This window comes from Myripristis murdjan, chromosome 15, assembly GCF_902150065.1.
Source record: "Myripristis murdjan chromosome 15, fMyrMur1.1, whole genome shotgun sequence".
NCBI classification, from domain to species: domain Eukaryota; kingdom Metazoa; phylum Chordata; class Actinopteri; order Holocentriformes; family Holocentridae; genus Myripristis; species Myripristis murdjan.
The window spans coordinates 4,077,824-4,101,412 of NC_043994.1; the positions used below are offsets into that span (position 1 = coordinate 4,077,824).

The 23,589-nt window shown below is 40.7% G+C and overlaps 1 protein-coding gene across 1 annotated transcript in view; it reads left to right on the forward strand.

Annotated features, from left to right (window-relative positions):
- plcb1 (phospholipase C beta 1) overlaps positions 1-18,369 on the forward strand; it is a 31,254-nt gene extending 12,885 nt beyond the window's left edge. Inside the window, exons 14-32 of the mRNA XM_030070837.1 lie at positions 448-610; positions 2,748-2,803; positions 5,933-6,029; positions 6,418-6,502; positions 7,373-7,497; positions 8,187-8,341; positions 8,704-8,871; positions 8,969-9,068; positions 10,441-10,545; positions 10,770-10,882; positions 11,539-11,689; positions 12,529-12,582; positions 13,325-13,502; positions 14,009-14,138; positions 14,823-14,899; positions 16,313-16,402; positions 16,580-16,637; positions 16,915-17,001; positions 18,163-18,369. Coding sequence (XP_029926697.1) covers positions 448-610; positions 2,748-2,803; positions 5,933-6,029; positions 6,418-6,502; positions 7,373-7,497; positions 8,187-8,341; positions 8,704-8,871; positions 8,969-9,068; positions 10,441-10,545; positions 10,770-10,882; positions 11,539-11,689; positions 12,529-12,582; positions 13,325-13,502; positions 14,009-14,138; positions 14,823-14,899; positions 16,313-16,402; positions 16,580-16,637; positions 16,915-17,001; positions 18,163-18,315 — 2,145 coding nt within the window. The 3' untranslated portion in view covers positions 18,316-18,369. The remainder of the gene's footprint in view (positions 1-447; positions 611-2,747; positions 2,804-5,932; positions 6,030-6,417; positions 6,503-7,372; positions 7,498-8,186; positions 8,342-8,703; positions 8,872-8,968; positions 9,069-10,440; positions 10,546-10,769; positions 10,883-11,538; positions 11,690-12,528; positions 12,583-13,324; positions 13,503-14,008; positions 14,139-14,822; positions 14,900-16,312; positions 16,403-16,579; positions 16,638-16,914; positions 17,002-18,162) is intronic.
- The last annotated feature ends 5,220 nt before the right edge of the window (positions 18,370-23,589 follow it).

Sequence of the window (23,589 nt, forward strand, 5' to 3'; positions counted from 1 at the left end):
CATTTGGTTTCAGCTGATTTAAGGTATTCCAACTATGATACGTATGTCACAAAATAATTGGTGCTGCATTACTGAAATACACAGCTGCCACACAGTTTTCCATAGGAATATTTTAAGATTGTCAAAAAACGGACTATTTTATGACGGTGGTAGTTATCCCACTTCTGCAACAGCAGTGAAAAGCGGGTGTAGCTTTCCATCTAAACACACTGGCCCACTGTGTGATGGTGAGCAACAGTGGTGGGAACGAAGTACTAACAACATTTGACACTTGAAATGGCTTCTTTGATTAAACTTCGAAACATTCATGGTCTGCACTATTAACCTGTAGCTTGAAACTTAGATTTCTTCTTTTATGTCTGATGTTTGTCTCATGCCAACCACTTTGCAGTAATCATAGGCTCATGTAAAAAGTGTATATGCATGTGTGTGTGTGTGTGTGTGTAGCTGGAGTCTGGCGTTCCCCTGCCCAGCCCTCAGGAGCTGATGGGCAAAATTCTCATCAAGAACAAGAAATCCCACAAACCCCCAATCGCCCCCGACACCAAGAGACTGACGGACCAACCGGCCAATCACAATGAGTCCATGTCTCCTAGCAACAACCCAGGAGGTAAGACACACACACACACACAGGTGTATAGATGTATTTCATCTAACAGAAACAAACACTCGCCAGCCTCAAAATGCATATGAAATGGGTTCAGCTGTGACAAACTGACAAAAAATGGAAACCTCCATGTGAACAAAGCCTCTGGTGGGATTGTAGTGTTTTTACAGAGGGCGTCATCCTGGTAACATATCGGTGCTGCGACAAGGTTTCTCTCATTATTTAGGTTTCGTTAAACTGATTTTAGATTAGGAGTATAATTTTGTTACTGGTGCCATGCACAAAAACTCCAGTCTTCATCATGTCAGTCAGACAGCCTGGATGCTGCTGGTAAATCTTGCATCTGTGATTTTGCCCCCAACAAATGTGATTGGTTGAAGATTCAAACAACCTGAGGGTTTTTTGTTGGTTTGTTTAGTTTTGTTATGTTTTTTTTTTTTTTCCCCCCTTTATCCCACAACAGTAATGGCTTCTGACAGGCTTGCTCTGCGCTGGCACAGTCCTGTACAGAAAGGTCTGGGTAAATAAGACAAAACATAAAATAACTCTCCAGCAACTGAGAAAAATAGCCTCGCTTTAAGCCTGGCCATCGTGCGGCTCTGAGTCTATCCAGTGTTGCCTTAAAAAAAAAGTTTTATTTACCCCGTGGGCAGCAGAGTGTGTTTCAACCGTGAAGAGCCATGAAAATCCTTCAAGTAGTGTTGAGGTTGACATAAGAGGTGCGTTTCGTTAGCTACACAGAGCCGAAACTCACTTTACACCGACACTAGACAAGTATTGCAGTTACACACACACACACACACAGTTCGCAGATACACACAGACCGACTGTGGTTACACGGAGTCTGCAAATTCATCATCTTCATGTTTTAGTTTGATTTATGTTGCCCAATTTATGTTTGCTTTCTTATTTTCATGTTGTTTGTTTGCTTATTTTTCTGGATTGTATGACTTTTTCTATTGCTTCCAATGCTTATTGAGGTGAGATTTCTTTTATAAATCTATAGGTTTGTTTTTTTTTGTTTTTTTAACATCTTCCTTCTTTTCTGTGGTTGTGTGTCTGCTGCTTTGTTTTAAATGTGCAAATAAATAAAATCAAAACATCAAATTAAGTCATCCCTGTAAACACAGTCAGTGATTCTCAAGCTTTTTGGTGTCAAGGACCCACAAGCTACACATCAGGTTGCAGACCCATATTTGATTATTTGATAGATGGATAGATAGATAGAACTTTATTCATCCCCGAAGGAAAAATGCAAAACCATAACAATCACAAAAACCTTGGTCTGTGCTGCAGATTGACAGACTGGTGAGTGAATCCTAGGAAGAGAATAGTCATTCTTATTCATTCTCCTTGGGCTAACTTCTAGTCAGTGAAATAATAGTAAAAGTAAAACGTGCCCTATTTTTCCGGGGACCCCCTGGAATCCCCTCAAGGACCCCTGAAGATCCCAGGACCCCAGGGTGAGAACTGCTGATCCAGATTATACTCTGCTCTCTGCCAGCTGAGTTATGTCTCCCTCTTATATTATGTTTAATAACAACACTGAGTGAACTGCAACAGCGCATTTGAACCCGCTGCATCATTTGGATGCCGCGTGTTTACCTGTTTGTTCCCGCTGTTTGTTTAAAGCGCCTCTCATTGAATGAATCAGCGGCTCCGCAGTGTGAGGCCCTTTCCGTTTAATCAGCAAACATTTTACTATAGCGCGTCGCCGCATTGTTATGCAGCGTGTGGATGAAGTGCGTGCTTCAGAGCCGCCTGATGTGATCAGAGTCATTTCTCCCATTAAATGGTTTTTTGTAACTCTGACTCAGGTCCTTCCACCACGACGAGGGTCACTCCAGTCTGAGTGTTTGTGTGAGGGAGTTTAATTTGGAGTGGGACTCTAGTGAGGCCTATTAACCGTTTCCCTGCCTGCACAGAAACACAGCCCGCGCCAGCACACAGCTTCCTTTGTGTTGTTTTTTTTTTCTGGTGTTTATTTCCAACAGAAATGGAGTCTGAGGAGAGGATGCTAATGATGAAGATGATGATGATGATGATGATGATGACAAAATTCTTAACTTGACTCTTATTTGGGGAACGTGGAAGCAGGAGACGAAGATGAAAATGTTTATTTTTACTTTAACTTTAACAGAGATGGAGGCTGAGAGTGAGGAAGATGATGATGATGAAGATGATGATGGTAAAAAGGTCAGTGGCGACATACAGAGCCGACGGAGGGGGGGGATTGCTCTCCCTGTCGCCATTTGTTGTTGTTTACACTCGTCGTTTCCTCTCATTGTTACTGTGGTTCGCTCTGTCTGTCGTGGTGTTTTTGCTCTTTTTATTTACTCTTATTGTTGTCGTTGATGTTTTGTTGTTGTTTAGACTCGCTGTCCTTCATGCTTTACTTTCGCTGGTGTCACTGCAGTTTGTTGTTGTTGTTTAGCGCCACTGTGCCGATTGTTGTTGTTGACTCTTGTGTCTACCGTTGTGTTTCATTTTCTGTCATCATCATGTCAGCTCGAGGTGGCAGTCTTTTTCTTTTTGTTGTGCTTTATTGTTGTTTACTGTTACACTGCGTTTGCTCTTGGGAAGCGTGGGAGGCAAGTGATGTTGACAGGCTTTATGTTTAATTTATCTGCACATATAAATGAGCCAAATTTGGGGAAAACTGGAGGGGGGGAATAAATAAAAGAGATACAAACTGTGGGAATAAAACAAATAAATCCCAAAGGACTGATAAAAAAAAACAAAAACACGTCTGTTCAAAAGAAGAGAGGGGAAAGGAATGGAGATGGCAAACAGACCAGACAGGTGATTTGGGCAAGAAGAAGCCGAAAGACAAAACCCGGCATGGAGGGGAGGAGAATGGTGTGAAAACAACAAATGCAGACACAAGAGAAGCAAATAAATGAAAATAGCCCTGATACAGGTGAAAATGACAGTGTGATAGTGAGAGGATGTGTGTGTGTGTGTGTGTGTATTTGTGAGCAGAGGGAGGCAATGTGTAATATGATATGAGATATGATGCAATGCAATACAATGCGATCCTGCCGTGCAAACATGTATTTTAAAAAGATCCTCTTTACATTTTGGCAACATAATAACATCGTATTTAGAAACCCACAGGCTGTTAGTGAAAAGTGAAATTCTGAGTCCAGATTGTGCAGTGGCTGTCTGAACTCGTCACTGTCATCTTGAACATGAACAGTTTTGACTGTGCAGAGCTGCTTTTGGAAGCTGCAGGTAAAGAGAGAGGACACGAGGACAGTCTCTCCTACAGCGAGCCGATGGCGTTTTGTTTGCAAGTAGCAGTGTGACCTCTGTATTGCTGCACTTCACTTTGATCAAGTTTTCTTAGGTTTTCTTATAAAAACCCAAAGTGGTTTCACACTTGCAATGTACAGGTACTTGGTGCAGCCTATATTTGCTCTCTGTTTATTCTTGATAAAACAGTAAACAGAGGCATATGTAGGGTAGGGAGTTAAAGTTTGCTTTGCTTGAGCGACAGGCAGGGAGATACGTGACGTGAACTTTCACTGGGACAGCAACACTGGCGGGAGATTCATTCTTTTAGCCAACAGTTAAATGAAGCGGCCAGCGGTGGGTAATGAAGTCACCACCAGCGAAGGAAGTAAACTGTGTTTGTTCCTAACCAACACAGTCTCATTCCCAGGTGGTCAAATCCTGCAGCTCGGTCACGGCCCCTTCACTTCTGATACCGACGCCAAACGCACCCTTCAGCGTGACAATGACACGCAGCTGGCTTTCCCACTTTTATCACAGTCACTTTCACGTGGTTAAATTTAGGCATCACTTGAAGGCATCACAGAATCACTTGGTTAAAGGTTGTTTTTTTTTTTAATTTATTATTTGAAGTGGGTTTGTGTGAGGTGCTCATCCATAGTCAGTGTATTCCCTCTCCCAGTCTGGAGAGGCTGGCAGGAGAAGCTTGACTGGAAGTCTAGCAATGTACTGCTGTGGAAAAAAAACATATTTCAGCCACCAAAAAAAAAGCACACCAAAAAAAAACAAACAAAAAAAAAAACAATATCAGTTTAAGTGAACACTATATTTAAAGTTTTTTGACTACTTTACATTGCCATCAGACAGCCCTGTCCTTTGTCACTGTATTTTCTCAAACTAGATTTTATTATACCAGCTTAGTTTGCCTATACAAACTGCTGACACAAGTAGTCTGTGTTGATACAGTAAACATAGCCTGTGAAACTTTGGTTGTCTAACAATAAGGCATTATTCAATAAAATGTATTAAGAGCCAAAACTTACTTTGAAAACAAATTGTAAGCAGACCCTTCTGGTCTTGAACGTTTATTTCCAATTTAAGGTCTGCAGGACACCGGCATTCAGTAAGGCTGGTTGGTGATGCAGACTGTATTTGAGGTGCTGCCAGCCTCTAATTCAGAAAGATCCTGAAGTTGAGTTGTAACACAGCTCATGGCAGCAGTAGCTCTCTGGGTCCATGGGCATGGACTTGCAGCGGACACATCTGCACCACCAGGTAGCTTGGACCCTTTCTTGGCCTCCAGTTTCCCCCCTCTCTCTCAGCTCGCTCAGTCTCCATCTGCAAAAGTTCTTCTTCTGGATACTCTTGTTCATCAAGATATCCTCTTGTCTGCACAGTGAACGGCATTTTCTTGCCACTGCGATAATCACTTATTTTTCTTTTCTTGTATTGTTTGGTTTCCTTCAAACCTGCTGAAGTTGTGACCTAAACAGCTGATCTGTGGGCGGTGCAGTGCAGTGCACAGCACAGCTGCACTTATGCACAGGAATATGGAAAACTTTGTCACTCTTTATTCTACATCACCATCACCAAGTGTCTCATACTTATGCTAAAGAGCGCCTTTGGCTTCTAATGGGTGATTTTTGTGTTGGTATCAGATGCAGAAGACCATGCGCAAGCTGCAGTATTTGACCCCCTGGGAATGACAATGGGCTGTCCTAACACTTGTTTTTTGTTTACAAGCCCATCAGTTTGTTTAGACGTGTACAAAAACTGAACCAATAAGAAATTCCAAGTCAGTTCCATAGGTGAACTGATTTGACGATTGATTTAAAAATCACTAATTGGCAGAAATGGCAACAATAAAACAATAAAAACAACAACAACCCTAACAATAAAAAAAAAAAAAAAAAAATTGAGTATCCCTTCTGTTACTTCTCTGAGCATGCATCAATTTAACAACAGTTCTCTCCCAATTTGTGCCTAATACTAGCTGCCTGAATCAGCGCAGCCAAACCTTACACACTAGTGTGTTTCAAAATGGTGAATTGTTACACTACCTATTACTCCTGTTGCTGTTGTTTATTGTAGGGCTCAGCAGAGCGGGAGGCCATCGCTACAGAGGAAATGTCAACTCTGGTAAACTACATCCAGCCAACCAAGTTCAACTCCTTCGAAGCTTCCAAGAGTAAGACATACAAGCTTCTTCTACAAACTTAATTAATTAACATCCAACACTCAGATCTATCGGTGCGCCTCACTTCACTCTGTCCTAGGATCAATATTCAATATCCTGAGGAAAACCTTGTGATGTTTATTTCTGTTGATATCGCAGCAGTTTCAAAATAAATGATTTCGCCATGATTTCTTTACTTGACCAAGTCATCAGTAAAGAGTCAAATTTTTGTCAGTGTCATGTCTTACCTTGACACATGACTATTGGAAAATTTGGGGAATTTCACAAAAAAAAAAACATTGAAAGTGCTTGAAAAATCCTTGAATTTTCTGTGAAGTGAGGCTGGGAACCCTGTTACCGTAACTGAGATATTTGCTGTGTGTGTTGTGTCCACTGATAGAGGCAGGCCGCTGCTTCCAGATGTCATCATTTGTGGAAACCAAAGCTTTGGAGCATCTCACCAAGTCACCAGTGGAGTTTGTGGAGTATCCTTGACAACTGTTGCCACAGCAACTACATACCATAGCAACCACCTCTTTTAAACTGTGTGTTGTTTTGGAGGTTTTTTTTTTTTTTTTTCCTGTTTTGGTCGGTTTTTGTAAACCTTTATCAGTCCAGTCATTGTTATGTACACATGCACAGGCGGCCACTGAGCAGCTCCACAGCAACTGGGGTTAAATGCCTTGCTCAAGAGCAACATGGCAGTTAGCATTAAAGCATCCATGTCAATGATGCCAAAACATCAAATTATTATGAGTAGTAGTATTAGCATTACTATGATGTGAATAGAAACTAATTTTCTCTCTTCAAATGGCACATTTTTATTCTCAACTATTTTTATTTTCCTTTCATCGTCTTAGCTGTTTTGTCCATTGGAACATGTGCTCTGCACCTTGCTGTTTTGCAGTTGTATTATTTTATGTGGTATTATTTCTTCTTATTTTCCTGTATCCCTTCTTAGCAATTCTTAATCTTAATCTGTGCTGAAGCAAATTCTGTCTACCTGGCTGTGTGGCAATTAAAGAAAGCTGAACTTGAATTCGGTATAAGGTTTAACAGATGCAAAATCCCCTATCTTTAGTTTTAATTTATATATATGTTGTAATAGTAGCAGTAGCAGTAATTGCAGTAGTGTTAGTGTTGGTATCTATATCTATAAAAATGTTAAAGCTCAAATATACCCGATCTAGTAAATCTTAGCCAGGTATCCCTACAGCTGAGGCAGGTATAGTATTATCCATGAGGTTAGTATTTAGTTGAATCTAGTTCAGAATCTACAGTCGTACTTGTAATTGGTGTAGAAACAAGTGCAGCAGTACATGTAGTAAGACAGTCCTTAACCTGTCACCAACCAGATATAATAAATCCCAGCTGAGTCGTATCTACCCAAAAGGCACCAGAGTCGACTCCTCCAACTTCATGCCTCAGCTCTTCTGGAACGCTGGCTGTCAGCTGGTGGCTCTCAACTACCAAACTATAGGTGAGAGGCTAGAATTTGACCTCTGACCCTCAATCCCTAGCTCCCAGCCCTGAATCTACTACTAGACTACAGATGAGATCAAATCCTGGTCATTAATCCCACATCTCTCATCTGTAGCACACCTGTCCAACCAGCCATTTTCAACCTCGATCCTGGTTTTCTGTTATTTCCCATCATGTTAATTGATTCTGATCACTGCATCACTTTGATTTACGTGGTGCAGATACAATACAGTCCTATAGGGCACCGTATATAGCACCCAAGGCATGTCATTTTACACATAACACTCTGCAGAGAGACATGCATGTACAGTATTTATCTATGACTTACAACATTTTACACAGCAGTGCGTGTAGACAAACAGCCACAGTGCAAATCATTGATTGATTGATTATTTTGGGGTTTATGTTGGCCTACACATTGGCTCTGTTGGACTGTACTGGAGAGCCGTCCTGGCAAGATAGATGTAAAAAGATGTCACATGAAACAACTGACAGAATCCATGCTGGAAGAAGATGGAATAAATAATAGTGTTAAAAATTTTGTGCTAAATTGGACAAAGTATGCTTTAATTCTACCAGGTAGTTGCCCATAACTTTGCCATAGATAAGATCAAGACCAGGGGGAGTTTTTTTCAACAACCGTAACCAGACCCTTACCTAAACACTAACCATAGCCCCGTGTTCCAGATCTGTCCATGCAGCTCAATCTCTTCATGTACGAGTACAACGGTCGCAGCGGCTACAGGCTGAAGCCGGAGTTCATGAGACGGCCCGACAAACACTTTGACCCCTTCACAGAGAACACGGTGGACGGCATCGTGGCGAACACTCTCTCTGTCAAGGTACTCTGATGATGACTCGGCCTGTGGCGCTCTTACATTACCTATGGCACTCTGTCCCCATCTTTGTGTTCACTCTGTGTCTGTTTGCATGTGAAGCTCTCGGTGCGTGTAATTTCTGTATTGTAAAGCACTTTGAGCTGCATATGTTGGTTGAGAGATGTTATAGAAATAAAGTTTATATATTATTATTGTTGTTGTGGTGTTATATGCTGGCTTTCCTGCTCAAAATGTACAACTGGCAATGTCAGTAATGTAAACTAATGTATTGTAATAATGGTAATGTAATTACTTTACTTGCAAGCATTGCTAGTTACCAACATTCATATATGCTGAGGTGATGAATGTGTGTTTGTGTGTTTCAGGTAATTTCAGGCCAGTTCCTGAGTGAGCGGAGAGTGGGTGTGTATGTGGAGGTGGAGATGTTTGGACTTCCTGTTGACACCAGGAGGAAAGCACTGAAGACCAAAACCTCTCAGAACAATAACGCCATCAACCCGGTGTGGGACGAGGAGCCCATCATCTTCAAAAAGGTGAGACAGCTGAAACTATCTCAGATAATCTCACTATGTGAATATCTAAGGCAGGAAAATGGTGTCAGTGCCAATAACGGCATTAATTCTCTGGCAGGTGATTCTCCCCACTCTGGCCTCTTTGAGAATTGCTGCTTTTGAAGAAGGAGGGAAGTTCATCGGTCATCGCATTATTCCAGTGTCGGCAGTAAGACCAGGTATTATAATTAACTCTATTTATTTTAACACTAACCCTGTAGTACCTTACTCTGTCTAATCCTAAATTATAAAGCTGTATTATGCAAGATCCTGTCATTTCTTATGTTGATGGTCGGTGCTGTGATGTGTCTGCGCTGCACTTCCCACAGATCACCTGTCAGTCAAACAGTGTGGGTGGTACTGTGACGTCTCCGTCCTCAGATTTTATGCAGATGAAGTCTGAGTTTCTGTTTTGTCTGTTCAGCCCTGGCCATCACTGCTACCGCCAAGTGTCCAGTTCTTCCTCTACCTATTCCAAACAAACAGCTCTGCTGCCTCCAGACATGTAAAACATATCCTGAGTGCCTGTGAGCCAGAGGACTTTTCCTAGTGAGGCCCTACATGATATACAGTTTGCAGATAAACAAACTTAAACGCTTTCTTGAACAGGTTGAATCACAATTGTGTTGTATCAGCTGAGGGTAGAGCATAATAAAATGGACATATTTGCATGAAATTATCATAGTTAAGTCCAAGCTTTAACAATAATTTGAGCCACTTTTTATTTTTTCCCTGATTAATTCCTGTGTTTGTGATACAGCTGTGTAACTATTAATCTTACTATATTTGGCACCATGCAGCAGGTATATTCGTGTACAAGGCTATACATTTGTAAATCTACAATCTACAAATATCTGTAAATCTGCTACTAGTCAACATAGCACAAAGACTTTCAAGTCACAAGTTAAGTATGAGGATACCTAAGTCCATCTTTGGTAGTCCATTTAGGCATTTTATCCTCAGTGGACATTTTATTTCATTTCATTTCATCTTCAGTGTTTGATTTTTGTCAGATGTCAGATTTTGTCAAACTAACCCTGATTATGATGTTCTGACATGCAAACACATGTTCTGTGTGCAGAGAGAAATATGTTTCACTGCCACAAAAGATTGCAAACAGTTTTTGTTTGTTTGTTTGTTTGTTTGTTTTTGGAGGGTTTTGGAGGGTTGTGAAGCCAGGCAAAGACATAACAAGTTGCTATGGCAAATGACTGTGTAGGAGAGAAAGAAAAGAAAAACAACAAGAGAGAAAAAAGATAGAAAACCAAGTAACATGTTTTTTTCTTGCAATTTTAAGTTCCAGATTCCCCTTCATTAAAGAGTTGGGGGAAAAGTCTGCTCTGTCCACAAGTGGGACAGTCCCCTCTTTTCCTTCCCTCCTTTTTCCTTTTTTCCTCCTTCCAGACTACAAACAGCTTGCAGTCAGACACTGTGGGGTCATCCTCTTTCTTTTCTCAAACTTCCAAGCCAGGTTTCCAGATTTCTGGTCACCCTAAACGACACAACCGATTGTTTCTTTAGCTCCTGTGTGTTGGTAAATGTTTTTCCCAGGTTATCGTTACATCGGCCTGAGGAATGAGAAAAACCAGTCTCTGGTTCTGCCGGCTGTGTTTGTCTACATAGAGGTGAAAGACTACGTCCCAGACACCTTCGCAGGTGCATAACACACACACACACACACACACACACACACACACACACACACACACACACACACACACACACACACACACATGCATGCACACAGACTACAATGACTCCATGAGTATATGTTTTCTAATAAATTTCTCTGGACCTATTGTACATGTCAGCACAGATGGTGACTCTTTCTACTGATTTTATCTAAGTCTGTGTGTTTATCGCCTCTGTTTGCTGCACAGATGTGATCGAGGCTCTGTCCAACCCTATTCGGTACGTCAACCTGCTGGAGCAGAGGTCTAAACAACTGGCGGCTCTGACTCTGGAGGACGGAGAGGAGGAGACACAGACTGAGGTCATTAAACTATTTATCATTATTATTATTATTGTTGTTGTTGTTGTCATCTGTTTGACTGTTGTTGTTGGCAACCATTATGTCTGAGGATGGAGATAATAATGCACATTGACTCTTTTATTCATTTCATATTGCTGTCATTGATGTTTATGGATGACACATCGAGGCTTTGCTTTCTTTTTTTATCAGTGTCATATTTATCATTTGACTGTTTTGGTTCTGGTTGTAGATGCTAAAATAATGCAGTCAAAAAAGAAAGCTAAGGAAATGGACATAAAAATAATGAATTGCCTACGGTCTCCCTGCTGCCTAAGAAGAAAAAACGTAAGAGGGATGGTAGAGGACAAAATAACCCAGTGTTATACATCAACAATACTTAATCAAGGAGTACAAACACACTATAAATTAACTTTTCATACTGAATATCAGCACTATGACAGTGTCAGTTGATGCTGCCATATTGTGTCTCATGGAGGCTCCTTTCCATGATTGTTAAAGCCACAGTTGTTGCTCTTGTGCTATGAAGGAATTTTAGTTAGAAACCACCCCATGGAGAGGAGCTTTAACTGGCTTGAACACCAGACTGCACATCTGTAACTGTTGTTGTTGTTGTTGTTGTTGTCAATGACGTTGTCGCTGTTGCTGTTGTTGATCAGGATGAGGTTGAGAGCTCTGTGGAGCGTAAGAATGATCTGAGGCCCACTCCACTGGAGAACGGCCTCAGCCCCACCTCCGGACCCTCAGGCCACACCCCCATCGCCACGACGCCCAAGGCCTCCGCAGCCAATCAGCAAACAGCTACCACAGGTGACAGCGAGTGACACACACACACACACACAGTCATAGATCTCCTTGCATAGTTAAGGTGTGATTGTTCTCAAAGTAAATCTTAGCTAAGGTTTGGTGTGTTAGGGTGTTAGTGAAGTGTTAGTCCAGTCATTTTAGGCCAAAATTGGGGTCAACCTAGGACAAATTGCAAGAGAAGCAAACTCAACTGATTTTGTATCCTCAGTTTGTCCTGAGGGAGGGGAAAAAGTCCCAAGAAATCCCATTGGTGGAAAGTTTTGAAAATCACCTATTTAGGACCACATATTACCAAAAAACACTGTTTTTAACACACAGGGGAAAGGAGTTCAAAATTTTACTTTCAGATTATCACTATAAAAATTCACAAGATGATTACACACACAAAGACAAGAAAAAAAGTCAATTACAAGTTCTTTGAATTATTGTGTTTACACATGCATATCACACATTATCTGATTTGATCTGCGCTAATAAGGAATATAAGGAATAAATGCCAGAACAGACATTTAAACAGTGAATTAAAAGGTTACTATATATATACATAAACCAACTGTTATGCTCTTGTGGAAAGTACCCTTAAAAATAAGATTTTATTTTGTCTGATTTTCACCCCTAAGAGCCATAAATGTTGAGATTCCATTAGTCAGCTGAGTGCCAAGACTGGGGAGGACAAACTGAGGATACAAAATCAGTTGAGTTTGCTTCTCTTGCAATTTGTCCTAGGTTTTTTCATAAAATGACTGGACTTTGTTTGTAATAAGAGTATTGATACCACTACAACTAATATCACTCTTACTGCTATTATTTGTGTTGCTGACGATGTTTCCTCCACATTTCAGAAGCAGCCAAACCCGCAGCCAAGACTGAAGACCTCGTTTTAAGTGTTTTGATAGGTCAGTAATTGTCATTTGACTATTATAATATTGACTGACAGGATAGATTTAAAAAAAAAAAAAAAAAAAGAAACTGTCTTGTGTTAGATGTGTGTCGTTTGCAAAGCCGTGTGACTTTGATTTTTCTTTTCACTGCGCTGTGTGGGTGTCCCAACTTGAAGTGCATTAGTCAGAAAACCTGTTAAGTTGTTTGTCAGCTGCCAAGTTGTTAGGCCAACTCATCCTCCACCAAGAGACCCAGCATCCATTATGAGCCACGGGAACATTTGTATAGGTTATAATTACTGGGAGCGCTGAAGTACATAACAACTGCTTCAGATACATCACATCTAGATCATGAAGTCATTTACTTTGGGAAAAGGACGGATGACTCAGCTGACTAATGGAATCTCAACATTTTATGGCTCTTAGGGGTGAAAATCAGACAAAATAAAATCTTATTTTTAAGGGTACTTTCCACAAGAGCATAACAGTTGGTTTAACTCTGACACTGAGAATGATACAGACGGCATGCAAAAACAGTAATAATGAATGATTCGTAAAGAACAAACCTTAATGCAAACACAATACAGTACAAAACAACAATAAAACTCAGAATCACCAAATTATAGCAGATAAGTTTACCATATGTTAATGCTATCTGACTGATGTCTTTACCAGATAGAAACAGCAGCTAAAGATGCTAAAGATGTGTTATTTCAACTGGGGATCCACTAAACGTCAGTATTGCTTGTGTAAACAGATGTTCCAGTGTGTACCATAGAGACTCTGCAGCAGTCCAAGGTTTACCAGAAAGAGCAGAGACGACAGTTTAAGGAGCTGAAGGAGTTAGTCAGGAGACACCAGAAGAAAACCTCCGAGCTCCTCCGAGAGTTTAACAACAAATACAAGAAGACTGCCAGGCAGCGCAGCAAGAGCAGGTACATATGGAACGTGCATGTGTGTGTGTGTGTGTGTGTGTGTGTGTGTGTGTGTGTGTGTGTGTCGTGAAGAGCGTTGAAAGAAAAAAAAAAGAAAACGTTTCGGAGCTGTGCATGTTTCCCCCACTAACAGAGGTGGACAGGTGTTTTGTTTTGTTTTTTTTGTAAGAAAATGTTACATAGAAATATAAATGGCATGTTTTACATAACCTAAGGTGAGGTCGCTTTCTTATTTTGCCCAATTAATGCATGCAGTTTGAAAAGAATTGTATTTTATGTCTGCCAGTGCAATTACATGGAAAAAACAATGTGTACATATCGGCATTTCGAATATCGGTAGAAAAATTCAACATTGTGCATCCCTACTATAAAGTAGTAGTAAAATATACGAAATAATGTTGCATAATGATGCAAAAGTCAGTCATCAAACTGTTACTTTCCTTGTGCTTTTCCTGTGTTCCTGTGTGTGTGTGTGTGTGTGTGTGTGTGTGTGTGTGTGTCATTAGGAATGCATGTGATAGTGAGAAGGAAGAGCGCCTCCAGCAGCTGAGAGAGGAACAGCACCAGCAGCTCCTGGCTTTGAGACAAGAACAATATTATAGTCAGAAATATCTGCAGAGAGAACATATTAAAACAGTAAGTCTCCTCTGTTCCCCCCACCACAACTACAAGCACTAACCCCCCCCTCATGGAGAGGTATGATCACTTCTAAACATGAGACATAAACAGCACTTCATTCAAACTAGTTAGTTTGATCTTTACTTTGATGTTAGACACAAACCACACAGGTTAGAGGCACAAAATTTGAACAAAATGATGGAACAAAAAGAGTGACTTCAAAATAAGCCATGATGCTTTTCAAGATTACAGATACAAGATCCATTTTACAGAATGTGGTTCTGTGATCTAAAGCAGGGCTGTATCATTTAGGATAAGGCTGTATGGTTAGGGTTTTAGGTTTTGGGTTTTAAACTAAGGCTCCATGTTCTATTTATGGTTATGTTTTTGAACTCAAAGTCAGGTTTGATGTTCAAAATTAGGGTTTGATGCTTTAAACTAAGGCTCTGTGTAGTTAAGGTTCTCTGTGTTCTAAGATATGTTTCTGCGTTCTAAATTCATGTTCTGTGTTGTGAACTAAGGCTCTGTTTTTGAAGTCAGTGTTCTAAGCTAAGGTTCAGCGTTCACTGCTTTTTTTTTGTGACTATGCTCTAAGCCAGATCAATATATTTTAAATTCAGGTTGGATTTTCTCATCTCGGGTTCTATGTTCCACGCTCTGTGTGCCTTATACCGTGCAAAACCAGAGCTTTGTGTGTTCTAGCTGACAGAGCGGCTGAGCAGCCTGGCTGAGGAGAGTCACAACGCCCAGATGAAGAAACTCAAAGACATCTGTGACAAGTAAGACACATTTGGGATTATTTCTTTGTCAGAATGTATTTGTTATTTTCAAGCCTGGCATTTAACCCGATGAAAGCTCCAGCTCAACCAGTGTTGCCTCCATTTGTGCCGAGCGCCTGCTTGGCATTCGGCACAAATTTCTTGCCATGCGCGTTGAGTGAGGTTCAGAAGTCCGAGTCCACTGCCAAGAGCTGTTTGGTTTCATTATTTACCAAAAACTAATTGACATTTTTAGTCTGTTTAGTGGCAGGTATCATTTGGCAGTAATCAGCAACATGCCACTTAATGTTTAACAATGTTTGTAGAGGAAAAAAAAACCTGAACGGCAGGTGCTATGAAAATGACACTTGGCAATAAAGAAGGTTTACTTCCCACACACCATTTGCACCACGCTGGAGGAGTACATCTACTGATGCACAAACCTGGACACATCTTCAGCGATGTCACCTGGAGTCACTGGGTTTTTCAGGTCTTTTGAACACCAGAAGCCCTCATCCAGGTAATTCGACCGTCCAGGTGGCATTGCTCTCCTCTCTTCAGCCAGAAGAGAGGAGCTTTGTGTTGGAACTGATGGCTCAAGGTGATTCCCAAGGTTTCCTAGGCTTGTCTGAGGGATTGTTCCACGAATCCCCTGCCGCCCACCTCTACCAGCCAGCACTGGGTCTTCCACCCTTGCCACCAGCTCTGCATACGTGGATCTCTTCCAGCACCTCCGCCATCATCTCCTCCCAAGGCACAGGGAGTTCCAGCAGGATGAGCTGTGTCATGGCCTCTGACACCAGCGAGATGTTTGACTTCAGTGAGGTCTGGGTGATGTGTGGTGGATTCTCCAGTTGACTTTCCAGGTCAAATGTCATCACCCAGCCTCATGCTGAGGAAATTAGAACGACAGAGCGGTGGTTTGGCCTCTGCTTCAGCCACTCCCTGACGAACGCAGTCGCCTTCACTGTGGGTTGCACCTGCCTGCGGTCGATGATCCCCCTCTGATGGCCTCAGAGATGGACTTAAGGACTTTGTCTTGCTGCTAATGATAGCACCCTCCACCCAGCACCTGGGAGCAACTGCTCAGGATCTGCATTCACTGAGGCAACGTTTCAGCACACAGACCTTCGTCAGGCTTTCATGCTTTGTCAAGCATGAAAGCCTGAATACCATCTGTATTGTAATTGTATTCATAGTAAATTAGTGCCTTTAGGCTATAATCATGTTGGCAATGTGTCTGATAGTTGATGGCAACTCTCAGGGCATCTTAAGCCAATAAACCCCTTACTGGCTCATTAAACAATTTTTACTTTGGGTGTAATTTTGTTTTCACACTGTTACCTTCCAAGGAGGTAAATGTTTAACAGTTCTTCTTACAGTTTTTTTTCAGATAACTAACTGACTATTCTAATGTTATTTCTGTTTCTTTAGGGAGAAAAAAGAGTTGAAGAGGCAGATGGATCGGAGGAGAACAGAGAAGATCAACCAGGCAAAGACCAAAGAAAAACATCTCGCTGAGGAGTAAGATATACAGACACGCACTCGTTTTCTAACAGACTTTACATACTGATTTCCTTCTTCTACTTCACTTACACATTCTAGCCATCTTTAAATGAATTCCCCAAACCAGAGAGAAACATCTCACTGTAGAGTAAACTATTTTATCCTGACCTTGCCCATCTATCTGTCTGTCCCCAGGGAGAAGATCGAGATCAATAAGTCTTATGTCAATGAGGTCGTCCAGAACATCAAACGGGTGAGTTTGCCTAAGATTTTTTTCCATGAGGCAGTCTGGATACTGCAACATCGATGAAGATAATGCAGCATGGCGACACTTTCTCTGTGCATCTCTATCCACATCTTTTAAAAATTATAAAATACTATCAAATATTATACATAGTTTTATATTTAGCTATGCAACAATCCTGTAAAGCAGTCACATAAAGCCTGTGAATATGGGTGGATTAGGCCTATAATTTAAGAATCTGTCTCTGTCTATGTGTCTCTCTGTTTGTCTGTTTCTGTGCCTCCAGCTAGAGGAGACTCAGACAAAGCGTCATGATCAGCTGGTGGAACAGCACAACGAGCTGCTGCAGGAGATACTCGACCAGAAACCAAAGGTAACACACACGCACACACACACACACACACTCACTACAACCAGAGGACACACTTCTCTTTCACACCACCAATGTGTTACATTACGCTACAAACACTGTCTTTGGAACTAGGAGTCACTAAGAGGTTCGGTTGCAGAGATATGGGCCCATTGGACCCTCCATTATAAGTGAATGGGGGAAAAAATTGGGACCGGGGACCATACATTCATACTAAAGAAAGGTTACATTCTTTGTCTTTTACACAGTCTATGATTCAACCAGTTTCCTTTGAGGATCTACAGACATAATTCAGGTGATGAGGAGCTACAGTGCACTGAACTGGAAAACAGAAACAACAGGATAACAGTGTAGTGTTTCCTTACAAAAACAGCAGGAAAAATGTGCTAACAAACGAGCCGTATGCTTTCCCAGTATGCTTGCTCACTTTCACCATCGCGATTGCTACTGTTTGTTTAGTTTTGGCACTCTCATTCTATGAATATGGTTTGTTTGTCTGATTGGACAAAACACAAAATACCCCTCTCTCACGGATTTCTAAATTAAATTATACTGAGAGATTAACCTCCAAAATCACCACTGTTGTCCTTTTCATTGTGAAATATCTTTCTTAGGCTCTCGCCCTCAGCAGCAGTGGCTCGCAGCTTCATTTCTATACATACATGCATGCATGTATGTATAGAAATGTCTCAGTTACCCAACCGTAGATCCTGCTATCACTGCCGTGTTGCCAACTTTGATTACAATTTCTTTGCTAAATTCATTTCCTGGTGGGCTAATTAGTCAGCAAACCAAAAACCTTTGTTAAGGTTAACTGAGCTGATTCCTCTCAAGCTACAAATGGTGGTGCTTTGGAGCAGAGGCGAGCCTATGTCACAGTAGCCTTAATTTAGAAGCAAATCTAGCTTAACCATTCACTTTTATTTATAGCATTACTGGATGGACCCACTCCAAGAACATCTTACTCATTTCTAGTGTGGTTGTTATGTATTAAGCCATTATTTGAGCATCGCCAATCCTCCAGTGGAGCTCCAAGATGGCACTCCTCCACGCCTGTTGAGATTGTGATTTGAGATTTGTGTGAAACAAAGCCTCTGTTCGTATCTCTGTGTCTCTCCTTTTTTTTTTTTTTTATCCCTGCCTCTCTGTGTCTCTCTGCTTCAGCTGCAAGGGGCCATAGAGTCAGAGTTTCAGGAGAAGTTCCAGCGGTTGCCAGGAGAGATTCAAGACTTCCTGCAGGACAGGAAGCCAGAGGTCAGAGGTCACAGCAAGACCCACTCATCGACCCCACACGACACTCTGTCAGAGGAAGACTGAAGACAGAAGGGAAGGGGAGAAAGCTGTAGACTGCAAGTAGGGGGAAAGGAAGGAGGTGAAAATGAAGGGAAAAGAGGGAAGGGGAGAGGAAACCACACATGGACACATGAAGGCAAGAGAGCAGGAGTGGGCAGGACGACAGGGAGGGACATGAAAGAAAAGATAAGAGGAGGTAAGAAAAAAGGAGGAGAAAGGAAAGGTATCACTTGTGAGATGAGCGACAGAAAGTCAAAGAAAAGCAAGGGGGCGAAAGAGGGATACGCTGTTTGTCAAGATTACAAAGACTGTTATTTTCAATGGAAGAAGGCTTTAATGATTTGTTTTTAAATGCCATTCAAGCATGTGCTTTACTTCAGCATTCAGTTGGACCCATGCTATCTTTCTCTTTGCATTTACTCTTATTTTCTGTCATCTGTTATTTTGACAGTCAACTGAAACCCAGCAAACTGGTTGTACTGCATGATCTATCTATCAATCTATCTATCGATCTATCTATCTATCTATCGATCGATCATCTATCGATCTATCTATCTATCTACCTATCTATCTATCGATCGATCATCTATTGATCTATCTATCTATCTATCTATCTATCTGACACTCTACATTTGAAAATCAGTGAACATATTTCAACTGTTGAGTTCTTGTTTGCTTTCTCAGTTTAGACCTAAGGCCCATCTACATTTAGACGCACATGGGAAAACTGGGTACAGCGATTAGAGATTTATCCGCCACTTGTGGAAGTTCACTCATCACAGAGTCCCACTCCCAACCCTGTTATTTTTTGACTGGTGATGAACCACATCTAAACAGCTTTTCTTTGCCATGACAACCTCTACACGTGACTTTTTCTGCAGTCAAAGTAGAATATATAACAAAGAACAATAAACAACAAAGATCTCATTGCTGGCAAGTTGTATGTTAAACTGATTAAGATGATTAGGCTAAGGTAAAAATGACACATAATGCACATGCTCACAAATGCATGGTTAGATCTCACAGCAGCACAAGGCGATGCACATTCTTAAAGTTGATGTGTGTGATGTACACACTTCAGAGAGATGCGGCACAATAAAACAGCTGCATTAAAAATGGTATTTTGCGATGCGGTGCCAAGACGAGCTGCTGCAAATGCCTCGTGATGTAATCAGGATGTGTTTATTTTAGGGACAAGGCATCCCATTACATCAGTGCATCTTGTTTCAAGGAATACACCATGCACAGGCACGTTTCATTGTGTTTCTTACCTCAAGGCCATGGTACATTGTAGGCATTAAGATGGCACTCATCCAAAACAACTGAGGAGCACAGTGCAGGAGAACCATTCACTCTGAGATGTTGGCATTTTTTGCTTGTATTTCCCGCACATGCTGAACAGGTCTGTATGTCTATCACTGTGAGGCACCTGGCATGCTGTGTTTCCATTCAGGCTGCTCTCTGGAAATTTCATGACATGACCACAATGTCTTGTAAAATGCATAACGCATCACACATAATGCATTAAAAGGCAAGCACGCACTCTTTGTTTGCATTTTAATCTGAACGTAATTTGTGTTCGCAACACATAATAACACTGTGTTTTAGAGTTTTTGCCAGTTTCACAAAAATGGATGAGGCAGTGTTTGTCATGTTAAGTAGTTTCAGACAGCAAAGACTGCCCTCTTTCTGTTTTGGTTTAAACGCTGACATGCATTAATACACTGCAAAAAGTCAAAATCTTACAAGATTATTTGTCTTATTTCAAGCAAATTTTTACTTGTGACACAAGTGAACAAGTAAAAATTTGCTTGTTCCATTGGCAAAATTTGTTTCTTGTTTCAAGCTAATTTTCACTTGTTTCAAGTAGATTTTCACTTGAAACAGGTGAAAATTCTCTAAAGACAAGTTATTTCTGTGCTGATCATGTCTTATTTTAAGTGTAATGAGATATGTTCTTATTTTAAGTGTAATGAGATATGTTGACTAGAAATAAGACATTTTTACTTGAAATAAGACAAATAATCTTGGTAAGATTTTGACTTTTTGCAGTGTAGCAGTCAAAGTTATGGAATGTTAAATCCTGCTGGATCCCACAAGTAAAAACTGAGAGGAACTGTTTTCTTTCCACTTCATTCTGGACATTCAGGAGTTTCATTTTCTTGTTTCCATGGGACAAAATGCACTTTTTTTTCTCACTTTCTCCAAAACTTGACTATTTATAGTGATATGTGTCTCATTTGGCCATTTGTGATCAACTAGAATGAACAACGTGAAAACAGGGAAGAGGAACATTTACTTTATTGCTTATATTTCAGTTGCTATTTAAATTGAAAATCAGTGGAAACTAATACCCTTGGGTTTTGATATTACCGTTACCAGTATTGTTGGTTTTGGCTTACATACAATTATGCTGTACTTTGTTTTAACTCCAACTAAACAATATCGGAGGGGTGATTTTTATTTGTCCAGCTCATGCATCCTCCGAGTGTTTTTGTGGAGTCTTATGGGACACTGAGGGTTATTGTCAAGCTCTAACTCATTATGCTTTGGCTTTGTCTGTCTTGGATTGTCATCTCAGCTTATTTATTGGAACACTTACATCTGTAAAGCCGCTTTGGGCCTGCATCATTACGCTGCTCCGGCTTTAGAAAACTTGGTGGAAATCAGACTCTGTGCTTACGGGATTTTTTCTGTCCAAGTTGGACTGGGCGGCAGTACCACCATGTGCTCCGCTCCCTCTGCTTGGATGCACTTCCATTCAAAGTGATCTTGCTTATTTTATTTTTTCTGACATACATTATTGTAGATTATAGATTGTATTTTGTGTTATTTTTGTTTTGCCATCAATACTGCTTTCAAGGCCTGAGCATACATACATACATTTTCCATCTCAATAGAAATTCCCTGTTCAACTGGTTTTATTGTGCGTCACTGAACAGAAGGGCCGTGTTGTCTCTCATTTTGCTCAATAAACTGCGGTGCTGCATCCTATCAAATACAATATGGTTGATTTGTTTTCAGAGGTTATACTTATTAAAGGGACTACATTAGCAGCTTCCATATTGATATTTTCGTCTGTTATTTTGAGATTTCCAAGCCAGTTTTCCTACCAGTAGGTGCGACTTCCCTTTAGTTCCCCCAGCCCGCCACACACACACTTTAACAGCGGTTTGACCCAGTCTGTCTGTGATTGGTTGGCGCACTTTTACATGTGGACGGGCCTCGGAGTCTACTGCAGCTGCATGACTTACCTGTTTTGACGTGACAGTTGTTGTAACATTGTTATCATTCTGATGATCTATTTATTTATTTATTTACTTAAGTGTTAATTTAATGATAATTAAGAATCAAGAACACAGAACACTTATACAATTTAAAAGTGCAATGTCTACTTTTTGTAAAAAATGTAAAATGAATGGAGCTTGTTCCTCTTTCTACAGTGATCTTCCAGAAAACTAATTGATGTTTTTTTTTTTTTTTTTTTTAATGTTTTTATTTATTTTTATTTTTTTCCCTCTGGGTTTTTACAACTGAAGCTTGAGTTGCGTTCAACAAGCTTTTTGCAGGGAACATTTTCTTCAGTCCTAAGCCACCATTGATTGAGAATGAATGTCCTTGGCCACCAGCCTCATAAAGGTAGCCTATAATGCAATTTTGATGGCAATATTTCAGATTCAACAAGCGTGCTAATGAAGTTAAAGCCAAGTATTAGCACAATGCTGCAAAGTCGCTAGCCAGATGGCCGGAAGATAAACTTATGTTCACTCCACGCTACCTCCGCAGTCTGTTGTAAACGTAGGTCCAAATTCTCCATTCAGATGTTTCCGCCTGCTAACAGTGGCTTAGGCTCTCCAGCAAAATGCCTTGTTGAACGCACCCCTGCTTTAGTGTTTGAAACTGAGCATGCTTTGTTGTCTTGGGAGTCACCACCAGTTGAATTATTCTTTGAATTGAAATGTTTTGCTGAATGCTATTTTAAGACCAATTAAAAGACAACTGATCAGAAAATGCGAAGTGTGATTAGTTTGCACTCCAGCTGGCATCATGGAGGTTAAAGATGGATTTACTCTCAGAGGTCATCTAGGACAAGACAAACGGACATTAATCATATGGAATTCTTTTAAGTTCCCTTTTTTTAGATTTGTGCATACCTTTTCATAATTTTCTTCCAAACAAAGTGTGAATAAAAAATAAAAAAATAAAAATAAAAATCTCGGGCCAGTGGCTACAAGTAAAGATCCTTCAGACTTAGTAGCTCATGTCATATCTTGGTATTAAGCAAAGTTAGTCTTCCCCTAAGCTGATACACCTGGAGGCACAACTAAATGTTGAAGTTCCTGACAGCAGCAAGCACAAATAAATTTGTAAAAATCAATTCTTTACGTGTCTGGGACAAGTGCCAATGTGTATTAAATAAGTTCTGATATTAAATTAGGCATGAGTTAAGAGAGCATAGGGATTGGGAAATGCAAGCAGACACAAACCAGTAACTTAAAGTAGTGCTAAATCACTAGCAGCCTCAGACATGAAGTGATGTTTTACTCTGACAGATCCGAACAGCTGCCGAAAGCTGAACCTCCAGTGAGGCTGGAAAGCCAGTGCACACCCTGTGCAAGCTGGTTGTCATCAGACATATAATAGATAATTATTGCTGTCAACTACATCAAGCCACATCCACAGTATTCATGTCTGTTCTCCAAAACTTTGCTGTGAAGTCGTGCCTGAGCATGATAATTTGTGCTTTCACTCAGAGGCACTGGAGCTATCGAGGGGGAGGATGCTGCAGAGACTGTTCAGGCCAATGTACTACCATGAAAAAGTGATTTTGCGTGTCTAGAATAAACCCGCTTTGCCCATGCAACTGACAGTATGGAAATTTAATGAAGTGAATCTAAGCATGCAAACAATGTTTGATTATCTGGAATTCCTAAAGGGCGCACTTTGTCACTTGCTGTCTAGCTTGTTTGGATGAGGAAGCTGTGGCTCTGTGAAGTCTGCAGAGCATCACCCTGGCTGCCAGGCACAGACTCAGAGGGAAACCTTTGATTCTACTGCTCTTAACAGAAAATAAATCCAAACACGTGCAGGTGACCAAATGCAAATGCTGTATATACTCAAGTTTATAATCTGCAACTGTAATTAGCTTTATAAAATCTCACATATGCGCACTCATTACTGCATAACAGATTATTTCAATACATTTGTACAGTCTGAAAATGATCAGTCATGCTCGCGCTTATGTCATGTCGCAAACACTTTATTTCGCTGCTGTTCAAGAGCCATATTGCTTGGTGT